A 23,202-nucleotide genomic window follows, 5' to 3' on the forward strand; every position below is an offset into this window, starting at 1 on the left:
GTTTGTGCCACTACAGAATTCATATGTTGAAACCTAATCACCAATGCAATAGCATTAAGAGGTGGGGCCTTTAGGAGTTTATTAGGTCATGAGGGTGGAGCCCTCATGAATGGGATTAGTATCCTTATAAAAGAGGCTGCAGGGGAGCTTGTTCACCCCTTCTGCCGTGTGAAGACACGGCAACAAGGCACCATCTATGAGAAATAGTCCTTCATCAGAGATTGAATCTGCTGGCATGTTGATCTTGGACTTTCCAGGCTCCAGAATTGTGAGCAATAAATTTCCGTTGTTTATAAGCCACTGAGTTGGTGTATTTTGTTGTAGCAGCCCAAATGAATGAAGAAAACTGCATTCCAGGGGAATGTTAGGCAGTATTATCTCAACTCTTCATAGTGTGGTGTCTGTTACCGGCTCAGTTCATGGAACTCCGCTTGTGGAATGTGCATTACATTTATTTATCTATATCAGGAATTCTTAATCCTTGGATAAGTTTCAAGGGATTGTTAACCTCTTGAAATTATAGCCCTAATTGGTTGTATGTGCTTCCTCATGGCGTTGATACACTCCTTTCACCCAATTCTCAGTGAGGTCCATGTTCCAAAAAATGGTTAAGAATCACCATTTTGAAGTCCTTCTTGCTATTATGCCAGATTCTTAAAGAGCTGTATCTGCATGATAGGAGAATGCCTCTTTGAAGATTGCTTTTGTGCATGTTGGCATGGGGGAGGTGCTAAAATTTCAGATGGGATGGCCAGGGAAGGCTCCTTTAGAAGGTGAGTTGAGTGGTGGGGAGAGCAGTGGATGATGAGTGGGATCCGGGACCTTGTAGTCCTGCTCAGGACTTGGACTTTTACTCCAAGTGCCAGGGTAGGGCTGTAGTGCTTTGAGAAAGAGAGACATGATCTGGTCAATGTGTTAATAAGATCACTGTGACTACTGTGCTAGAGAGACATGATCTGATCCGTGTTAAGAAGATCACTTTAACTGCTATGTTGATAACTGACTGAACTGGGGAGCAAGGACAGAAGTAGGGAGACCAGTTGGGAGGCTCTTCTGATAGTTTCAGGAAGAGATAATTGTGGCTTAGAACAGGGTATTGGTAGTGGAGAAGGTGACAAATTATTAAATTTTGAAATTGCTTTGAAACTCTGGTATTATTAGGATTATCATGAGGATGTTAGCTGTTATCTTATAAAATTAATCAATAAAAATTTCTTACTGTTCTTAGTGTTAGGATTATTTGTACTCTTCTCCTAAACTGTTCATTTCATTTTAACTACTCAGAATTTATACTTGAACAATACGACCATAAGATAAGTTAGAACAAATTAATGGTTCATCCTTAGGAAGTGTCTTCATATTAATGGTGTTTGATGTGTTAGACTTATTTTGTCATCCTATCTTTAATTTTCCCTTTGCTTCAAATTTTTTCACAGTTTAAAAAATTTCTGTCACTTTTTCTGTATTTTTTTTAGACAGAGTCTCACTTTATCACCCAGGCTGGAGTGCAGTGGTGCGATCTCAGCTCACTGCAACCTTCACCTCCCGGGTTCAAGCGATTCTCTTGCCTTAGCCTCCCAAGTAGCTGGGATTACAGGCACATGCCACAACACCCAGCTACTTTTGATATTTTTAGTAGAGGCGGTGTTTCACTATGTTGGCCAGGCTGGTCTGAACTCCTGACCTCAAGTGATCCATCTGCGTTGGTCTCCCAAAGTTCTGGGATTGCAGGTGTGAGCCACTGCACCCCACCTCCTTTTCTATATTATTTATGTTTTAAAAATGTTCTTTATGTTCCTTTTTGTACAGTTTAGGGTGCATATGTTTCTCTCATCAAATCTATGTCAGAAACCACCTTTCACTGTCTCTTCAAGGTTGAGTCTATGTCCTTTTTTGCACTTGTGATTGTTTCTCTGTTATTTAAGAATGAAACCTGACTGCAAGAATCCAAACCATCAGAATAGTTTGTTTTGCATGGAACATTAACTAAAGAAGTGGTTGTTTTATGTAAGGAAAACTGCTGATCTATTTGATCACTTAACTGAGGAGACCAGGTGAATTAAAAGTGAGCCAAATCAATTGTTGAACTGAATTACTAGTCACTAGTAAGTTTCATCAAAGCAATCCAGTGATGTGTTGTATCTGTGACACAGCTTGATTATAAAACTTGCCTTTGAGTTTATTTTATGAGAACATTTTATATCAAGAACAGGTAGCATAAAAACAGGGAGGAATTTGTACTCATTTAATATAATTAAATCATGAGGGTTCCAAACATTGAACTGATTTCTAGAAATCCTAAAAACCATTGTGATATCAGTGTATAAAGAACAAAAATTCTGATGACAAACTTGTAGTCTGAAAAACAAATTTACTGGACTACCCACTGTTTATACTCATTTATTTTCTTCCTGATAGTAAGTTGTAAAATAAATAAACATGTTTTTCCATTTACTTATCATGTGGTGCCAATTCTCAGATATGAGTCATGAGACATGTTTCTCACTTAATGTTTTATACTATTCTTTGTGGTAAAGTGTGGTTTCCATTTTAAATTACATCTCTCAGAGTCATAGGCAGCTCTGAAAGGGGTTGTAGAGACCATGTGACAGTCTGATTTGTAGATGAGGAACCTGAGATCTATAGCGTTGAAAACCCAAGTCCCAGAAGAGCTTAGACTGGCACCCAACACTCCTGACATCTAATTCAGGTAGGTTTTCACCCAAAGTCCAAGCCCAATATATTAAAATTATACTACTATTTGGATTTGTGACATAGTAGTACAAATAATCATATTTGTGATATTTCAAATTGAGTAGAACTCATGGGAAATCTTGTCTCTGAAGTCAGACTTCATCTGGGTATATTAAGCCATCAGACTTTTAATTATTCTAACTCTCCAATATTACCTCATCTGCAAATTAACAATAGGTTTCCAAAAGTCTACTGGTAAAATTTCTTCTCTTTATTGGAAATAAATAGGCAGTTGTTACCTATGCAATAATTATTTGGCCTTATAATATCATAGTAAAGATAAAGACTTTAGAAAACAGGGAAATTTTAAGACCTAAGCATGAAAAAAATTGAAGATGGTGATATTAATGATGTTAGATTAGTTGTTACATATTTAATCAATATCGTGGTCACTTGTGTTTAGTTAAAAATTTCAATCTTATCCTGTGATACCTGTCCTGGTTTGTTATGGCATAAAGGAATACTCAATTTACATTTTTTTGACTTGTATTTTTAGTGATATAGGATGCGTAAAGAAATAAATCTATAACATAATTTAATGTGAGATATTTCTCAGATATTGATCTAGAGTATCACAGGTGATTAAAATTTAGAGACTTATCTATAATCCCTTTCTTTTTATGTTTTCCACAGACAACTTATATATGTGTGTTTTTGTTTGTGTGTGTCTTTTAATTTTAGATTTACTCTTTTCCAGGTGTACCTCTCTGAAGTAAGATGATTTGTCAAAAATTCTGTGTGGTTTTGTTACATTGGGGTAAGTTATTTGCTCATTTGCTATTTTAATGCCCTTAAACATGGTAGATATTTTGCCTTAGAGATGCTGTTTTATTTATTAACAGAATTTCCTTTTTCTAGTTAGGAATTCTCATGCATGCTTATGATTAAAAATGCAAACCATAGTATAAGTGTATAAATGTGAAAATGAAAACCCTTCCCAACCTCCTAAAGACAACCTGATGGTGTATCCTTCCAGAATTGTCAGACACACACAGACTCACACACACACAGAGACACACACACACACAGACACACACACACATACACAGACACACTCATATCTATAGCTGCAAAAATAGCACTGGTCTATACATGTTGTTCTGGATGTTTATTTTTCCATTTAACAGGTTTCCAATTTATCATGATGGCTTTTTATCTTTATCAGTATTTGCTAGGGTACTTATTAGTTTAATGGTTACATGACAATGCACTGTATGAATATATATAAAGTTATTATACATTTATATTTATATATAACATATACAGTCCATTTGACCAGTTCCTGATTGATAGACATTTCTTTTTCTGTAACAAATAATACTGCATTGAAAATTCATATATCTTTGTATATTTGGAAAAATATTTCGGTAGATTTTTTTTTTTTTTTTTTTTTTTTGAGACGCGGTCTTGCTCTGCCGCCAGACTGAAGTGCAGTGGCATGATCTTGGCTCACTGCAACCTCCGCCTCCTGGGTTCAAGCGATTCTCCTACCTCAGCCTCCTCAGTACCTAGGACTACAGGCACGCGCCACTATGCCCAGATAATTTTTGTATTTTTAGTAGAGACAGGGTTTCACCATGTTGGCCAGATGGTCTCAATCTCTTGACCTCATGATCTGCCCGCCTCGGCCTCCCAAAGTGCTGGGATTACAGGCCTGAGCCACTGTGCCACATTGCCAATAACTTTTGAGCATACCGTTCTCACGTGTTTCTTACCACATTCTGGTGACATTCTGATTGTCTTAAACCAAAAATCATCTAAGTTAGATTATGTTCCAAGATTTTGAAATTAAAGTTAGAGTATCTTTAACAAAACTTATGTGATTTAGCAATTGTTTATCTAGCTTTCTTTAACAAAACTTATGTTGTGGCAACTTTATCTGGCAACTGTTACCTGTGTGTCAACAGGTTCTGAGCATCTCCTTGGCTACCACAATCTAAAGGGGCTTTTCTAAGCTGCCCTACAGGTCTTTCTTGTTGTACATACTTCTTTCTCATTGCAGCCATCTGTATACCTCCAGAAAATAACCTGGATAGCTCCACAGTTACAGATTTCCAAAACATTGTGCCACAAGGGATTATCAGAGAGAAATAGCTCGTTCTCTTTTTATATTCTCTAATTTTATTAGATATACTTAAGGGAACTATTCATTCTCTTTTATAATTCTCTATTAATTTTTGTTAGACTCTAGTGTTTTACATGGACTTTCTGGAAGGTTTGTGGTTTGATCAAGTTTGTGAATCAAAATAAATCCTGGGATATTGTTACCTAATAAGATATGCCTTCAGATGAAATTCTAGACCGCCTTTAGAGTTTAGGATTCATTTTGAGGGAAAGAAATATCATTTGCAAAGTTGCATGTGGATAAAATAGACTCATCTTTTAATTTAACTGCATCAATAGTTGCTATGTTTTTGAGTTCATCATTACATTTTACATTTAAATACTTCTGTGAGGATTTTAGGCTAATTTGTTTCAAGCAACTGAATCCTCTATGTAGACCTAGAATATATAGTGCTGTAAATTAGTAATATTACATATTCTTGGTTTTGTAAACCCCCTCCCTCAAAAAACTATTCTGTTTTCTTTGAGGTGTTCTGATTTTAGAAACACATGTTAGAAGGAGTGAATGAAGTCCAAAGGAACATAATTGTAATATGGATTTACTTTTTGTAACGTTGTGATACCTAATTGTCATCAGTATGGCCATAGTCACATTTGTCACATTAATCACTTTGGCTTCAATTTTTGCATCTATACATATTTATATTAATTTATATCTATAGAAATCATTAGAAACCAAACTATTAACAGTCATTACCTATGTATCGTTTGAATGTTTTTCATTGATAATTGCTTTTGTAATGAAAAAATATATTTGTGAGTTGATTAAAAATTTTATTTTCTTACATTTTTAAATAGCCTTTAGTTTTTAGAGCAGTTTTATGTTCACAGCAAAATTGAGCGGAAGGTACAGAAATTTTTCCATAGACTTCCTGCCCCACACATGTATAACTCCCCATGATCAGCTATTCCCCTCAGAGTGGTACACTTGTCACAATTGATAAACCCACATTGACATATCATTGTCACTCAAAGTCCATAGTTTACATTATGGTTCACTCTTGGTGTTGTATATTGTATGAATGTTGGCAGATGTATGTATGGTGACCTTTATCTGCCACTGTAGAATCATACAGAAGAATTTCACTGCCCTATCCATCCTTTGTGGCCTGCCTATTCCTCCTACCTTCTTACCTAACTCCTGGGAACCACCAATCTTTTGATTGTTTCCATAGTTGTGCCTTTTATAGAATGTCATATAGTTGGAATAACATAGTACGTAGTCTTTTTCATATTGGTTTCTTTCACTTAGTAATATGCATTTATGTTTCCTCCATGTCTTTTTTTTTCCTCTTTAAATTTTTATTTTTGAAGATTCAGAGGGTACAAGTATGATTTTGTTACATGGATATATTGCGTAGTGTGTGCATCACCTGACTAGTGAACATTGTGCACAATAGGTAATTTTCACTGCTCACCCCTCTTCCATCCTCTCCCCATTGTGGAGTCCCCAGTATCTATTATTCTCTTTTGTATGTCCATGTGTACCCATTGCTTATCTCCTACTTATAAGTGAGAACATGTGGTATTTGATTTTCTGTTTCTGAGTTATTTCACTTAGGATAATGGCCTTTAGCTCCATCCATGTTGTTGCAAAACACACGATTTTATTCTTTTTTATGGCTGCATAGTATTCCATGGTGTGTGTGTGTGTGTGTGTGTGTGTGTGTGTGTCTGCACATGTGTGTGAATATGCCACATTTTTTTAATCCAGTCATTCGTTGAGGGACACTTAGGTTGATTCCATGACTTTGCTATTGTGAATAGTGCTGTTACAAACATATGAGCGCAGGTGTCTTTTTGTTATAATTATTTCTTTTCCCTTGAGTAGATGGTTAGTAGTGGAATTGCTAGATTGAATGATAGTTCTACTTTTAGTTCTTTGTGAAATCTACACATTGTTTTCCTTAGAGGTTGTACTAATTTACATTCCCACCAACAGTGAATAAGCATTTCCTTTTCTCTGCATCCTCACCAACATCTATTATTTTTTGACTTTTTAATAATGGCCATTCTTACTGGTATAAGATGGTATCTTACTGTAGTTTTAATTTGCATTTTTCTGATGATTAGTGACATTGGGCATTTTTTCATGTTCATTGGCTGCTTGTATGTCTTCTTTTGAGAAATGTCTGTTCATTTCCTTTGCCTTCTTTTTAATGGGATTATTTGTTTTATTCTTGTGGAGTTGTTCCTTCTAAATTCTGGATATTAGTCCTTTGTGGGATCCATAGTTCTGGAAGAGTGCTGGAAACTCCATGCCTTTTTGTGACTTGATATCTCATTTCTTTTTAGCCCTGAATAATATTTACTTGTGTGGATGTATCGGAATTTACCCATTCCGCTACTGATGAACATTATGGTTACTTCTATTTCCTTACATTATTACATTTGCCATAACTCTTCAAAATTCTCATTTCATACAAATCCATACAAGATTCTCAGAATTCCTATTCTGCATCAGTGTCTATATAAGCCAACACAATTGTTGCATCATTTGGGTAACTTATTGAAAAAGCAATTATGAAGAATTAATTTATTTTCAAACAAATATTTAAAAATAAGTTTGGCTGGTGCAGTGGCTCATGCCTATAATCCCAGCACTTTGGGAGGCCAAGGTGGGTGGATCACCTGAGGTCAGAAGTTCGAGACCAGCCTGGCCAACATGGCAAAACTCCGTCTCTACTAAAAGTACAAAAATTAACCGGGTGTGGTGGTGGGTGCCTGTGATCCCAGCTACTCAGGAGGCTGAGGCAGGAGAATCACTTGAACCCGGGAGGCAGAGGTTGCAGTGAGCTGAGATCATGCCACTGCACTCTAACCTGGGTGACAAGAGCGAGACTACATCTTAAAAAAAAAAAAAGAAAAAGTTTAACTTTTGCAGATTTTTTGGTACTGGATTATATAATTGTTCTTAATTTTTATGTTTAAAAAGTGACAATTTAATCAGCAGTGGGCATTTCCCATAAGAAGTCTATTCTTTTGCATCATTTTTTGTGTAAGGTGCTAAGGGCGTGTCGTTTATGATGTTTTGTATTTGGAGGATCATGGGAAAATTCAGGAGATCGTCAAGCTATCATCATGTTGAAGACACATTTTTTCTAAAAGTGCTCAGCGAAAGCAGTGTTAATATGTTGGTGTACTCTCTTAAATACATATTAAAATAGCGCTTTGATGTTTGTTTATATAATTGCACATCCAGATATTTATTTATCATTTATACTGGATATTATATTTATCATTTATAATGGAAGCTAAAATAATATGCTTTAGAAAGGAAAAATAAAATATTTGTGTTTGTTTCCTTTTATTAAAACATAAATATAACATGTCAGATTAAAGAGAAAACATGAAGTGTCAATTTTCAAAAAGAAAAGAGATGTCAGAAAGTGGAGTTATTTCTACAAATGAATGTATCCTCTTGAATATAACACATTGTACAATGAAAGCGCGAAGTTATTCATTAGGCACTCACTGAGGACTTAGAAAGTTAAATAATTATTGAGCACTACACGGTTTAATCTTAAATACTTTCTATTCATGTCTTAGTCAAAATGATCACTTTTTTCTGTGTGTCTTTTTAATATCCTAACAGAGTTTATTTGTGTGATAACTGCATTTAACTTGTCATATCCAATTACTCCTTGGAGATTTAAGTTGTCTTGCATGCCACCAAATTCAACCTATGACTACTTCCTTTTGCCTGCTGGACTCTCAAAGAATACTTCAAATTTGAATGGACATTATGAGACAGCTGTTGAGTTTAATTCAAGTGATACTCACTTTTCTAACTTATCCAAAACAACTTTCCACTGTTGCTTTCGGAGTGAGCAAGATAGAAACTGCTCTTTGTGTGCAGACAACATTGAAGGAAAGACATTTGTTTCAACAGTAAATTCTTCAGTTTTTCAACAAATGGGTAAGCATTAGTTATTTTTTTAATGTATTGAACAATGTGTTTTAAGTCTTGTCTTATGGCTCTGATTTGTAACATACATAATCATTTTTATATTGATAATAAAATTAGGATTCATTATGTAAACAAACTAATAAATAATTCCCCAATTATCTTGTATCCCATAAAAATATAATGAGGGAAATATTTTACTTTTAAGTACATTCCTTGTAGTCTTTTAAATTTGCTTTGAAATAGAAAACACACCTTATTTCTGTTAAATATATAAAATATCAAATGACTGAAAATATTGTTGAATTGGTTAAATTTTAAAATATTCATGAATAATAATATTTCTTCAGGCAAGGAATATCTCTGAAATAATCTACATTTTAAACATGGGTTTTTCAGAAAGAATAGCTAATGAATGCTGGGCTTAACACCTAGGTGATGTGATGATCTGTGCAGCAAACTGCTATGGTACACGTTTACCTGTTTAACTAACTAACACGTCCTTCACATGTGCCCCTGAACTAAAAATAAAAGTTGGAAAAACAAAAAAGCAAAGAAAAAAATTCCTTTTTTTGGTTTAAGTATAATGCATACTCATTGTAGCTAGTGTAGTTAAAAATTCTGCATCTGGAAATATAAACAACAAAATTATCCCAAGTCTTTTGGAAAAGCTAGGAAGAATGGAGTCAATTGACTCATTCATGTAAAGAGACCTCCAGTATGAAAATACAGGCATATCTTTTCCTCCCTCAAAAGCGTGATGACTGGATTTTCACATGTATGTGTGAGATGTGCCTCCCTCAGACCTTGTTATGATGTTGGCATATTAACTGTTTAATATTAAAAAAAAAAAAGGCTGGGCACAGTGGCTTCAATACCTGTAATCCTAGCATTTAGGAGACCTAGGCGGGCAGATCACTTGAGCTCAGGAGTTAGAGACCAGCCTGGGCAACATAATGAAACTCCATCTCTACTAAAAATACAAAAAAAAAAAAAAAAAAAAAAAAAAAAAAAAAAAAAAAAAAAAAAAATTAGCTGGGCATGGTGGTGCGTGCCTCTAGTCCCATCTACTTAGGAGACTGAGGTGGGAAGATTGCTTGAGAGATCGAGGCTGCAGTAAGCCATGATCACATGATCATGCCATTGCACTCCAGCCAGGGTGACAGAGTGAGACCCCATCTCTAAAAAAAAAAAAGGAAAGAAAAGTGAGAAAAGTGAGAACTGAGCTAGATGAGCTAGATAAGTTTTGAGCTCTTTTGTCCTATTTAAGTGGTTTGAAATTAAAGAGAGTTTGAGAAGCAATAATTAAATTTAATTCTGTTACTTTAGAAAAAAGGAAACTGAGGGCCAAAGGGAGTAAGTGATGGGCAAACGCATGCCCCTAGTTAAAGTTTGTTCTTTTTCTCTCAGAATAGGAAATGGAAGTTGTATCAGAACACTGGTCAATTTGATTTAGTTCTTCTCTTTCACTGAGTTGTTCAGATGGTTTTTGAGATTTCATGCAGTTTTTTGTTTGTTTGTTTGTTTTTGTTTTTTTTAAATTCAGGTGCAAACTGGAACATACAGTGCTGGCTAAAAGGAGACTTGAAATTATTCATCTGTTATGTGGAGTCATTATTTAAGAATCCATTCAAGAATTACAAACATAAGGTCCATCTTTTATATGTTCTGTAAGTACCAAATAATTAATTTGGGCATTTCTACCACACAATGTTTTTAAAAAGAGGTTTCATATGCAGAAGTAGATTATAAACCTCTTGCATCCCTACATTTCCTTTTATATGTTTTATTTTTTAATATAGCATTCTGCTCTATTAGGTTTCCTCTTTTCTCCTGTTAATTGAGGTAGCAAGACAGTCAGGTTTAGGGTCACGATTGTCAGCTCCACGAGTCTACCAACTGTTAGGTTCAAGTTCAGGTTCCAGCTCATGCTGAGGTCCGAAGGCAGTGGGTGAATGGGCAATAGCTGAAAGAACACTGGGGGGCCGTAAGCAGGTGAAATGTAGTGTTATTCAGCAGCTCCCTATCAGCAGCTTACTCAGACTAGGTCTCTCATTAGCAGCTCTCTTACCAGCAGCTTTCTCTCACTTTCTGCTCTGTTTCGACTGCTTGGGCCAGCTGCTCCTATGCACAACTGCATGATCGGCTCTCCCTTGCCTTCAGGGTCAGCAGCTTAACTCTTTCTCTCTCTGGGCATGAAAGTGAGCCGTGCTGTGCCATGTCAAGCCATGCCCTGGCTCCCCTTGTCAGAGCAAGACTGACAGCTCTGGTACTTTCTCTCTCTCTGGGTGCAAGAACGGCTGTACAAGAGCATCTGTACAGTGTCAGCAGGGCAATTATAACTTTTACAGACAATAGTGGCATACGGCCAAGGGATGGCCTTCCTATGTTATGGCTACATGGCTGTGATAACAGGTAGAGTTATACGCCTGCACTGTACTCGCTGAGTCATGCAGGCCTGGACATCTGCCTTGGCCTAATTCTTGACCAAAGCACATCCATGCACCTTACAAAGATATTGCAGATATAGGTGGGCATAGAGTCTGAAAGAAGAGTGAACTCAATTCAGAAGTCCTAGGTATTTGAGTGGAAAAGGAAAAAAGATGTGTTTTATATTTCTTTTTCAGATGATTTTTCATATTTGATCTCTTTATAAACTTAAAAACATGAGTGGCTAATATTTATTTGTGCTAGAAAGAGAACAAAGATACTGTTTTCAAAGAGCCATATACTTATAACTCAAGCAGCTAATATGTCCTTCAAGTTTTCTAATTACTCCAGTGATGATATACACCATTTCTATGTCAATTTTAACTCTTTAAAATTCTTTCTCATTAATTCTTCTATTTGATGCTTAAAGTCTCGCCTCCTTCAGTTCTGCAGTTATTGAGATAATACCATTGAGGAACAATGTGCTAGAAACTGTCCCTGTACAAATGAATAGAGACAGAAAGTAGAATGGGGCTGAGAGGAGGGGAAACTGGGGAGTTACTGTTTAATGGATATAAAGTTTCAATTTGGGAAAATGAAAAGGGTTCTGGAGTTGGGGGGTGGTGATGGTTGTATAATCATGTGAATGTGTTTCATGTCATTGCACTGTACACTTAAAATGGTTGAAATGTTAAATTTTATATACATTTTATCACAGTACAAATTTAAAAAGAAACTTAAAGACATGTAAAAAAGGATGAATGGTTGCGATCGCTGTCCTTGAGGTGCTCAAAGGCTAGCAGTTGGGACCTATGCGTACAGAGTTTCAGTTTCAGTGGTTACGATATGTATTTGGTAGGCACATAATGTCATGGGAGCTCATGATTGTTGTGAGGTCGTAGATGGGGGTTATCTAGTTCAGCTGGTGAGGGAAGAGAGGAGCCAAGGTTTCCGAAGGAAGGAGATAGCTGAGTTGAGTCATTAGAGATGAATAAGAGTTAATAAGAAAATATGTGGGTAGTGTAGTATTGGGAAGGAGATCAATATCACCTGGAACCTTGTTAGAAATTTAAATTTGCTAGCTCACCCTTGTAAATAAAAAATTAGGGGGGTGGGGCTCATTAATCTATATTTTACCAAGTCCTTTAGGTGATTCTGATGGAACTCAAGTTTGAAAATTCCTGGTGTAGAGGTTAATATGACAGATTTTAGAGTCAGACTACCTGGTTGTACCACTTACTAAATGCACACACAAAGCACTTACTATCTTTAACAGTTGTTCTACCTCTAGAAATTAATGCAATGGAAATATTTACACAATGCTTAAAAATTATTTGTTGAATGAATACATATTGCCAAAATGTTTTCTAAAAGATTTTCCGATTTACCCTCCAGAAATGTCTTAATGAGCCAAAAAATTATTAGTAAAGAAATAATATTGTCTGAAGGTGGGAGAAGTGAGTGGTCAATGGTCAGATAGAGCAGGAAGATATAATAAGGTCTGAATAATATGTATGGATTTGGCAGTGTGAAAATAATGGGTCTTTAGGCAAAGCTCATTCAGGGGAGTGGAAGGAGAGGTTGCCAGAACAAAGGAAAACTTGGAGAAAGGACCCTTAAAGAGCTTATCTTTATGCTAGTTCCTCAGTCAATTGATGGGGGGACCCTGCAGAGCTGGAATTCATATATCCAAGGAATACTATGGCTGGCGCTGAGAATATGGGAAAAAAAACCTGGTTACTGGGACCAGCTGCTGCTGCCCAGGTGAGGAACCTCTGGCTGAAGTGATATTTCAAGAATGGAAGGCAAAACAGGAAGGATCAACTCCCTTGTCACTCCATTATTCTAGTCTCTTTCTAGCTCCCCCACAGGTAGAATTTAACAAGAATTTAGGTAGCAGAGGAGAACTATGGTTTTCTGAGCTCCAGCCCCAGCATGGCAAAACAGAGCTTAGGGTGCATTGAAGATGGCAGACAATAGCTTAACCACCAGCAAAATTCATTTCATTGGCTCATTGGCTACTTGGAACATTCACACACACTTTTCTACGCATACCTACCTTTCCCTACAACTTCCCTATAACTTCATGCTTTCACCTAATTAGGTGCAACTATACTTTAAAAAAAACCAAAAGGATCCTTTATTTCATATGTATGTAGTATCATAATTCATCAAAATAATTTATAATAGTTAACTGCCTCTCAAATATTGTCTTATAAATGATGCCTTCTGAAATTAAACATAATGTAGATTCTTTTTTTTTAAAAATTGTCTGTTTAGAACATACTAAACGTTATGCACATGTACCCTACAACTTAAAGTATAATAATAATAAATAAATTAAAAAAAAAAAAACAAAAACAAATGATAAGTAAAATAAAAAAAAACTGTCTCCTGTGAAGTCTTCTAAGAAGGGAAATCATGACAAACTCCTGATCAGATAAAAACCATTCCATCTTTAAAGGGGATTAAAAAGAGGCATAAATAAATTTGAATAGAAACATCCATTTGCTGAGTTTTGTCATTGTGTACAAACAAAACTCTAGAGTTAAAATTGTATTCTGATTTTCCTCTATAAGCAAGAGATTCCTTAATAGAAGCTCAGAAATGACCTCAGTGCCTTGGTGAAACATACTTCTTCACTTGCGGACACTCAGTGCTCCCATCTCTATCAGATCCGCTGTGTTACCTCTGTTAACATTCCCAGGCATCTCCAGGAAGATGGGAAATGTCATCCTATCCAAGATGGCTCTACCAAACCAAGGCTTTCCTGGCACCAACAGCATTCTTTCTAAAGCCCTACACTTCACAGAGGAGGCAAAGCCTGATGAAACACCATTTCTGCTATGGTGTCCACCTTAACCTTCCAACTGCCACTGTTGTGAGGAGGAGCCATCAAAGATTGCCATAGCAACAGAGTCTTCCTGACCCTGTGGAGCCACCACTCTCAGTCACTGTCCAACTGACATCTGGTGCAGCCGATTATTTTCCCCAAAGTTCCATGTCTACCTGACCCATGGACTCCATGAGTCATGGTGGGTCTGATGAGCTAGTTTCTGTCGTACCTAGACAAAGAAGATGGTGTAAAACCAATTCATGCTCTTCATTATAAATCCAGATCTGATTTGGGTTCTCATACTCACAGGCCTTAAGCACTAGTATGCCTTCTTTCCGACTTGGGCAGCCCTGAGCCACCAGACGTTTGTTGGTCTGGAAGTGATAGAGCCTTCCAAGTTGAAGGACTTGGTGGCATTTTGGCCCTCTACTGATAAAAGTGGGTTGCTGGAATTTGGCATGGGGCCCAGATATCTGCACCTCTGGGTAAATATTATCCAAATACCATTTAAATGATTTGCATCCCAACTTCTTTCTCAAGTCAACATGCTCACTGATAGTTCCATAGCTTTTCCTCTTCAGATTAAGTCTTAAGGAAAAATACTGCCCCTTTATTCATCCAGCCAGACATGTGCCAGCCTCAAAGAGTTGTGTTCATGGTGTCCCAGCCTTCAGGAGATCCATATGGTCACCTTTTTTGGAAAATGTCCTACTGTAGAGCAAGGCATGATGAAGAACTTACCTCCACACATCCAGATCTGAAATGATATTTCCAAATTTTCTCCTTTCCGGATACCCATGCCAGTATCATACTGTCCAAATTCATGGAAATACTGTCTGTTCCTGGCAGACAATCCTCCAGTCATTATCAGTGACTTTGTTGGGGCTGTGGCTTTTTCTGCTCATCCTAGCTCAGAAAGGGGAACAAGCTCCTATTGGAAGTGCAGCCCTCAGTTGAATCCTCCACGGACAACAGAGGATGAGCTGTAGGCTAGCGTATTGGCACCAATGATGTTAATCACTGAGAACATCATGGTGTGCCACTCCACACAGATGACAGCCAGCAAGGACTGCAGTCACATCACATTCACTTCACGTGGCTGTCTAGGAACACAAGGACTTCTGTTGCTTGGATTGCTACACTCATTCTTCCTTGAATCAATCCCTCACACTTTATATTTCTTATACCTTAATTTTTCCAAGGAGGTAATCTTGGACATACTCATTTGGTTCTCCTTTCAAATCATCAAGGTCACTAACAACATCCATGAGGATGATTTCAGGAAGCAGGTTTGCTGGCATGCAATTTATGACAATGTGCAGCATCTGGAGACAGGCAGAAAAAGCTTCATTGTGGAAACAGATAACAATATTAGCAACTGGCAGGTCAGGCGGTAGGATTATACATGCTGCATTCCTTGTCCCTAGCACATCTCTGTGGTAGCCTGAAGTTACTGATAAGCATATTAAAACCACGTTTCTGATAGCCCAAGTCTCTCAACTCCTGAGCACGTTCATTAAAAATCATGCCTAGTTCAGAAGACAATTTCAAGTGGCCTTTTTCTGGATCTTCAATATGACTATCACATCATCAATTTTGTTTTCTTTGAACTGTGGCTCTAGTAATAGACTTGGACCTTGAGTGAAACAAGAATAGAATTGTTTTGGAAATGGTCCATGGGGTCCAGATCCCTTGAGCACATTCTTTTTTTTTTAATATATATAGTTTAAGTTCTGGGATACATGTGCGGAACGTGTAGGTTTGTTACATAGGTATACGTGTGCCATAGTGGTTTGCTGCACCCATCAACCTGTCATCTACATTAGGTATTTCTCCTAATGCTATCCCTCCTCTAGCCTCCCACCCCCTGACAGGCCCCAGTGTGTGATGCTCCCCTCCCTGTGTCTCTGTGTTCTCACTGTTCAACTCCCACTTATGAGTGAGAACAGGTGGTGTTTGTTTTTTGGTTCCTGTATTAGTCTGCTGAGAATGATGGTTCTCAGCTTCATCCATGTCCCTGCAAAGGACATGAACTCATCCTTTTTTATGGCTGCATAGTATTCCATGGTGTATATGCGCCACATTTTCTTTATCCAGTCTATCACTGAGGGGGATTTGGGTTAGTTCCAAGTCTTTGCTATTGTGAATAGTGGATGAGCACATTCTTAAGTGGTTGAGTCACTTCACTGAAGTTGAAATGAACAAAAACCAAAACTGCGTAGGTCACATATGTAAAAATGCACCCGTAACAGAAATATTGAACTGTGACACTTCCCATTATAAACCTAGCATAACTAATGGGCCATTTTAATTTTCTACAACACTGGCAGTGGCTTCCAGGACTCAGGCTGTGGCATCTTTCCTCCTGCCACAGCCCCTGTCTGAGCCACAGGAGCTGCTCAGGGAGTGGGGAGTGGTGGGCTACACTTTGAACAAAAGGAGACAGTCTTATCCTCTCTCCCAAAGTGGATGATGCTATGCCACAATTGTCATTATGTTTTCTGTGCAACATGTACAGTATTGCTCTCTGGGCAGTATTCATTGCTCCTCACATTCAATCATGATTCTACCTGAATGAATATTGTGGAAGCTAAATATGAAATTATAAATTTAATAATAGCAGGAATCCTTATATAAAATAATAGGGGGAAGGAGAAGGTTGAGAAGAATTTCGTTAATATATAGAAACACACACACACACACACATATGCAAACATACTGTAAGGGAGGTAATATGCATAGCTGTCACTGGTCTCCTTTCTGTATTGATTACCAGGCTGTAGTTAATATTTATTACTAGTGTTAGACCACTGGACTAATTCTTTAAGTCAGCCAGAGGAGGAACCCAGATATAGTGCCACTGCTATCGTATCTGGACATTGAGTGTCCCTGTGGTCATCATTTCCACATGCAGGTCACCTGATGCCATGACTCTGATGAACCTACAAGCCCCTGAGTCTTTGTGCAATCATCATGAGGGCCAGTGTTTCAGATGTGGGTATCTAGTTGGTAAGAAGGTGCTCTAACTGCCAGTGTTGCAGCCTTGTATGATGGTAGATTCTTCAGTCAGATGTTGGCCAGCCAGAAAGTAGACAAATGTCCATAACAAAAGTGACTGAGTTATAAATCTCTAGAGCTTGAGAAGCCTGGTTGGGGTTGGAAAGTGGAGGTGGAAGACTAATGGATAATGAATGTCCCAGGGTGGATAATTAAAGGATGGGAAATCATGAGTTTGTTTCTAGTCTATAGAAAGTGACCCAGCAGGGAGAGAAAAGTTGGTAATAGAAGGGGACCCATTGAAGATATTTTGTAGAGAGTGAATAATGGAATAGGCAAATTCCATGAAAAGAGCACAGGGTTGGTCTTAAAGAAGGCTTACCTCAACTTCTGAGTATTGAGAGAAGAAAGGAAGCCCTATGGTAGACGAAGATATATTTGAAGTTCAGGGCAGTTTCCTGCTTTATTGAGCAAAATAGGTTTTAACTCAGAGAAAAGTATTCCTTTGCATAGTACTACTTTCTTGTGATGACCTAAATGCTTTGGATGTGATTAAAAATTCTCACTTGGGTTCCTGTTCTAGACAATTTCTGATCTTATCAGCAGGTTAGGGTAAAGTGCTCAGTTTTAAAGCCCTGTGAATATTTGTAAGGGCTTAAATTCTATTATGCATATATTATAATTATGGCTTGAGGTATTTTTCTGAAAAAGATAAGTATATATGTAATATATAGATACATATAATTTCAGAGCATTATAAATTTGAGTAGTTACTTAGCTGTAGCTGAGAATTTTAGCTTCAGTTTAGTCAACTGAACAGTCATTGGTCTATTCTTCTAAACAATAGGACCCAGAAGAATGAGAAAATTAGGTAAATTAGGTAGATTTTCAAACTTTCTTACAAGATGATTTTAATTTGGTCTTCTTTCACTTGGAACCTAGGTTTCTAAAAATATTAGCACAGTAAAACTTGTCGTAATTCCAAGGAATTTGAGAAACAGTCTCCCATTTTTTTCCTGCCACATTATACCTCTATGATTTGGTTAATATATTCATTATACCAACTATCACATGCTGTTTCAGCCTTTAATTCTATTTTTGTTTGGCTTTTAAGGCAATATATCTCCAAATAATTAAGTAGGACTCTAATTCAATAGGAAGGGCTGGTCAATATAGGAAGAGCTGGTCAATATAACCAGTGAGAACTCCATGGAAGAGAAAATCCATAATGGTGGTTACTGTAGAAAAACTTTGAATCAGACTCACCTATTTTGGACATTGGAGAATTCACAAGAGAAATTTTCAAATGCTTCCATGTGTAAAACCGTGTATTTTAAAAGGGATAAAATCTAATGTTTGTAAGGGATTTAAAGCCATATAAATATGTCCCTTAAGGGAAAGCTTTGTTTGGGCTCAGATATTAATGTTTGTCAGAGAGTCTGAAGGACAGATACTCTAGAAATGTAATATTTTGAAACTGCTCTAGAGATTTCCTCTTAGATCTAGGAAGGAAATTCTCTTTCTTTATTAGGTGCCTCCTGTGTATTCCAAGCACTGAGCTGAGCATGGGGAACAAGGTTCCACAACACAGACTCAACCCTTGCCCTCCCGGAGTTAACATTCTGTGGTAAAAACAGAAGACATAACAGCAAAGTTTGGAAATGCTGTGATGTAATAAATACAGTGCCTCGTGGAAACACTTACTAGGGATATCCAGCCCAGGTGAAGAGGGGGCAGAGGAGAATGAGCCAGAGAGTGAAGAGCATTTGCAAAGGCCCAGAGGCACACATACCACACGGGAGGACTTGAAAAGTTGAGTGTGGTGGGGCTGGGAAGCTGGGGAATGAAGAGAAATCAGGATGGAGGGATACGCAAGGGTCAGATTATGAAGGGCCCTCCAGGTCATGCTTGGAGTTTGGGCTTCTGTAACTACTAACACCTACTTTACTTTGTCTTCACAATTACTCCTGCCAGCATTCTGGATGATTTCAGCATCCATGTGATTAATCTTCTGTTTCTTGAATGCTTATTTTCAATATTCTTGTTTTTTTCACACCACCTTGTTCACCTCTTGTCATGGACATGCTTTAGACTTTGTCATCACCAATAAGCATGCTTTTTTCTATAATCTCCATGTCAAGAATCCTGCTCTTCGACCATCTCCCCTTGTACCCTTCATGTTAGTTTATTCCCTCTACTACCCAACTTCAGGAATAATTCTCCATGGTTCTTGGCTCCCCTTTCTGGGTACCAGGTTCTGGCCTGAGAAACCCTCTCTTCTTCATGAAAAACAGCCCATATGCGCATCTAAGTTGTTTTCACAGCCTGCTTTCCTATCAGCACAATTTTGAATGGTCCAAAGTCTTTTTTTTTTTTTTTTCATTTTGTTCTGTCTCTGTCTCTTTCTGTCTCTATATTAGCAGTATTTCTGCTAATACACTTCTCTCACAAAACTACCTGGACCTCCAGTGGACCTCTCTGGTGTTCACTCCATTAGATATTATAAAAGCTTGCAAACCTCCTAGAGATCTTTTCTCTGTCTTCTCTTTGATCTTTGTTCAAAATTTCTTGATTTTAACAGTATTTGCTGTCTGGAGGGGCTGGACACTTCAAGACTATGAAGTCCTCTTTTCTTTTGTTTAATGGTCCTTTCTTCAATGTATCTCTCTGCTCTTACAGCAGGAAGAAACCGAGAGACATCCTCAACACTTGCTGGAAATCTCCTTAAGTATATAATTCAGTTCAATAGGCACATTCTGTACTTTCCACATGACTACAGATGGTAATGTTAATAAGCTCTCTGCTACTACCCAAGAAAGATCACTTTTCTCCATTTTCCAATAAATTATCTCTCACTTCCTTTTGTGACCTTACTGGCAGAGTCTTTGAAGTCCACCAGATTTCTACTAACAGTCTGTTTGAGGCAATTTAGGTTTTCTTCACCATGCTTCTCCAAATCCTAGCCTCTGTGCCCTGGTTGCAAAACCATTCATACATTTTTAGGTTTTCATTATGGCATCACCCCACTTTCAAGTTCCAATATCTGCATTCGTGATCTAATGTCATATAATAAATTAACCCAAAACTTGGTGGCTTAAAACAATAATCATTTATTATCTCACAGTTTCTGTGGTTAAGGAATTCAGTTGCAGCTTAGTGTCGGGTGGAACGGGAAGGGAGTACCTGCTTCAGGATCTCTTAGAAATACTGCACTGAAGGTGTCAGCCACCAGGACTGCAGTCATTTCAAGGTTCACCTTCAGGAGGAGCTGCTTTGGAGATCAGTTCTTGGGCTTCCAAGTTCTTCATGGGAGGTTGGACTGAGGGCCTCAGTTCCTCCCTGGCTGTCAGCTGGAGACCTCCTTCAGTTTCTTGTTATGTGGATCTCCCCATAGGACAGCCTGCACCATTGCAGCTGGCTTTCCTGAAAGTGAGCCAGAGAGACTCACTGATGATCTTACTTTTTATTTTCACTGAGAAAACATAAGCAGGTGGAGTTTCTCTAATGATTGCTTTTCTCACCCAAATCTACCAGGCTGCCTATATCACTGCCCATGCAATTTTCCTCTCTCCTTTTATTGTGAATAAATTCTTTGAGTTCTGATCTAAGGTGAATGCTTTGTCATGTGTTCTGAGTCCTATCTCTTATTGTCAACTCAAGGACTTCCTTGCCATTATCCTCTATTTTCTGCACCATCATGTTACTCTCTCAGCTAATAGACACAATACAATAACTCCCATTTAAAAAATAAATTTTCTCTATTACACATTTCTGTCAAGTAACCACCCCATTTCACTACTTCTTTTAAAGAAAACAAAGTTTTGAACTGTATGAATACATTATGTCTTCCAAAGTTAATAAAAAAATCAACAAGTGACTCTAGCCATGAGGGAATAAAAGGGTCTGGGATTACCCTCCTGTCATAAACAACTAGAAAACTGAAAAAAAAAACCCATAGGAAATAATTATTTTCAGATATTGGACAAAGGCAGACAGAACTGTGATTCCTAAGAGAAGAAAACAAAATGAGTCCTACTAGTACTTAGGCTTTCTGAGAAAATTCCCAGAACATGGCAGAGGGCTGAGGAACTCAAGCTGAGCCCTACAAACTTGCAGAGATGAGAGTTCAGAGAGTGTAAGGGGCTCAAGTTCATGGGGCAGAGTACTTTGAAAGCAGGGGCATACACAAAAACTTACAGTGGGGCCACTTTAACTCTTTGGCTGAATATCAATCTGGCCATAATGTTGGGTATGAAAAACTTCTAGTAAGAGAACAGTTATCAGGGAGCTATAAGCTCCACAATTCACAGAAGTCATACAGGTCTGGGAATTGTTCAAGTTCCCATAAACGAGATTGGAGAGACCTTGAAGAGTATCAGTGACATTTCGTAGGAACCCCACAAGAACTATACTTTAAAGGTGGGGCCAAATTAGCCTTAGAGTCAAGGCTACACTATACTCTTCCCCAAAATGCTTAAAGGGTGCCCTAAAAGATTCAAATTAGTGCTCAAATAACATAACTGACTTTCAGAACAAAATCCAGCACTCTTCAAGGCAAAACAAAACAATATAATATTCAAAAATGAAATATTCACAATGTCTGGCAGCCAGTAAACAAATTCTAGATATATGAAAAGATAAGAAAATATGACCCGTAACCAAGAGAAAAAGAAAAAATAGTCAATAGAAACAGACCCAGAAATGACAGAGATGATAGAATTGGTAGACAAAGACAGCTATCATTAATATGCTCTACATGCTCAAGAATGTAAAGGAAAATATGAATATAATGAGAAAAGAAATTGAAGATGTAAAAAAGAACCCAGTGACATTTTTAAGATGCAAAATGCAATTTTTTTTGGTAAACAAAAATGCTAAATATTAATTTGGGCATTTAGAATAATGTTATTCAATAAAAAAGTATTTAGTGTGTGCAGCCCATAGTACTAGGCTCTGTAAGTGATGCACTTTTCATTCTCCTTCCCTTCTTTCCTTTCTGTCAGGATGGACTCATGGATTCTTATTTTAGTTTGTAGGCTATAATGTTATGTCATTCATTTTATTACTGAAATTGTCCCCTATTTGGCCAATGAGAGCCCATTCAAGCTGGCTCCTGTGTACTTTTGATATATCCCCCATCATTTTGTTTTTTGAGGACTTTCTTTCTAGCAGTATAAGATGTACCAGGTTGATCTTATACTTTTCCTGATATTACACTGGAATCAGCCATTTCTCCAAGGAGCCATGGTTCCTTTTGTTGAAGAATGGTATTAAAAACCAGTGTCTGGAGGATAGTTGTTCATTGTTACTGTTTATAGCCCTCTCTGTGTGCAGAGCTAGTTAGTGCACACAATATATACACAATGTGTGTACATAATATACACAAATCTATATACCTGTATCTCTCTGTATGTACATATATTTAAGGGTGTGCGTTCATACTAATATGTCCCATTCTAGGTCAAAACCGAAGGGTTCATTCTAAACTTCTTTTTTTTCTTTCTGTTTTGTAACTTTCTTCTCCAGCAGTGAGAAACCTGGCTTCCCTTTCCCACAATGTATTACTTATTTGCTCAGTGCTAGAATATACACAAAGCAGTTTTAGAATTGCTAACCCATGCTGCTGTGAAAAACAAAAACAAGTGTACTAACTGGAGTGCAATATTTTTTACACTCATTTTGCCTTTACTAAGGCTAATGGGTACCTGGTCAAATATTATGTTCCAAAGTTAAATAAGATAGGTCTTCCCTCTCCCTTCAGGCAGTTATATTATTAACTTGATAGACATTAAGGTCCTGTTTGTTTCAGTTTGCATTCTTCTTTTTTTCTCCACTTTTTCTTATCTTTGTTGATTTTCTGTTTATTTGGTGATATCTTACATCTGAAGAGTACTTTACATTTTACAAAATGCTTCTTAAACTTTCCTCCTTGATAAGATTTATCTAGGTCAGCACTTCTTACTTGGCGTTCAATAGGTCTGTGGTGGAACTAGATTGCTTGCATTTATTCAGAACATAGATTGCTTAGCTCTGGACCTTCTGAATTCCTCATGGGGTCTAGGAATCTATTTTTTCACAAGTTCTCCAGGTGATTTTTATGATGAGTCTAGTCTGGGACAGTAACTTAGTCTCAAATTATTTGGGATTGGCAAGG

At 37.4% G+C, this 23,202-nt stretch overlaps 1 protein-coding gene, 1 non-coding gene and 1 pseudogene across 5 annotated transcripts in view; 2 read left to right on the plus strand and 1 right to left on the minus strand.

The window, feature by feature from the left end:
• LEPR (leptin receptor) overlaps window positions 1–23,202 on the plus strand; it is a 98,096-nt gene that overhangs the window by 25,211 nt on the left and 49,683 nt on the right. For all 4 annotated transcript variants that reach the window (XM_050760069.1, XM_050760330.1, XM_050760153.1 and 1 more), the window contains 3 exons: window positions 3,452–3,511; window positions 8,474–8,797; window positions 10,332–10,455. In XM_050760069.1, coding sequence (XP_050616026.1) covers window positions 3,472–3,511; window positions 8,474–8,797; window positions 10,332–10,455 — 488 coding nt within the window. In that variant the 5' untranslated portion in view covers window positions 3,452–3,471. The remainder of the gene's footprint in view (window positions 1–3,451; window positions 3,512–8,473; window positions 8,798–10,331; window positions 10,456–23,202) is intronic.
• LOC126945627 (small nucleolar RNA U13) lies at window positions 9,522–9,625 on the plus strand. The gene has a single exon (XR_007722505.1). It is a non-coding gene; the product is annotated as a small nucleolar RNA U13 (small nucleolar RNA).
• LOC126937111 (polypeptide N-acetylgalactosaminyltransferase 11-like) lies at window positions 14,074–16,329 on the minus strand (annotated as a pseudogene).

The sequence above is a fragment of the Macaca thibetana genome, chromosome 1 (assembly GCF_024542745.1).
Source record: "Macaca thibetana thibetana isolate TM-01 chromosome 1, ASM2454274v1, whole genome shotgun sequence".
NCBI classification, from domain to species: Eukaryota; Metazoa; Chordata; class Mammalia; order Primates; family Cercopithecidae; genus Macaca; species Macaca thibetana.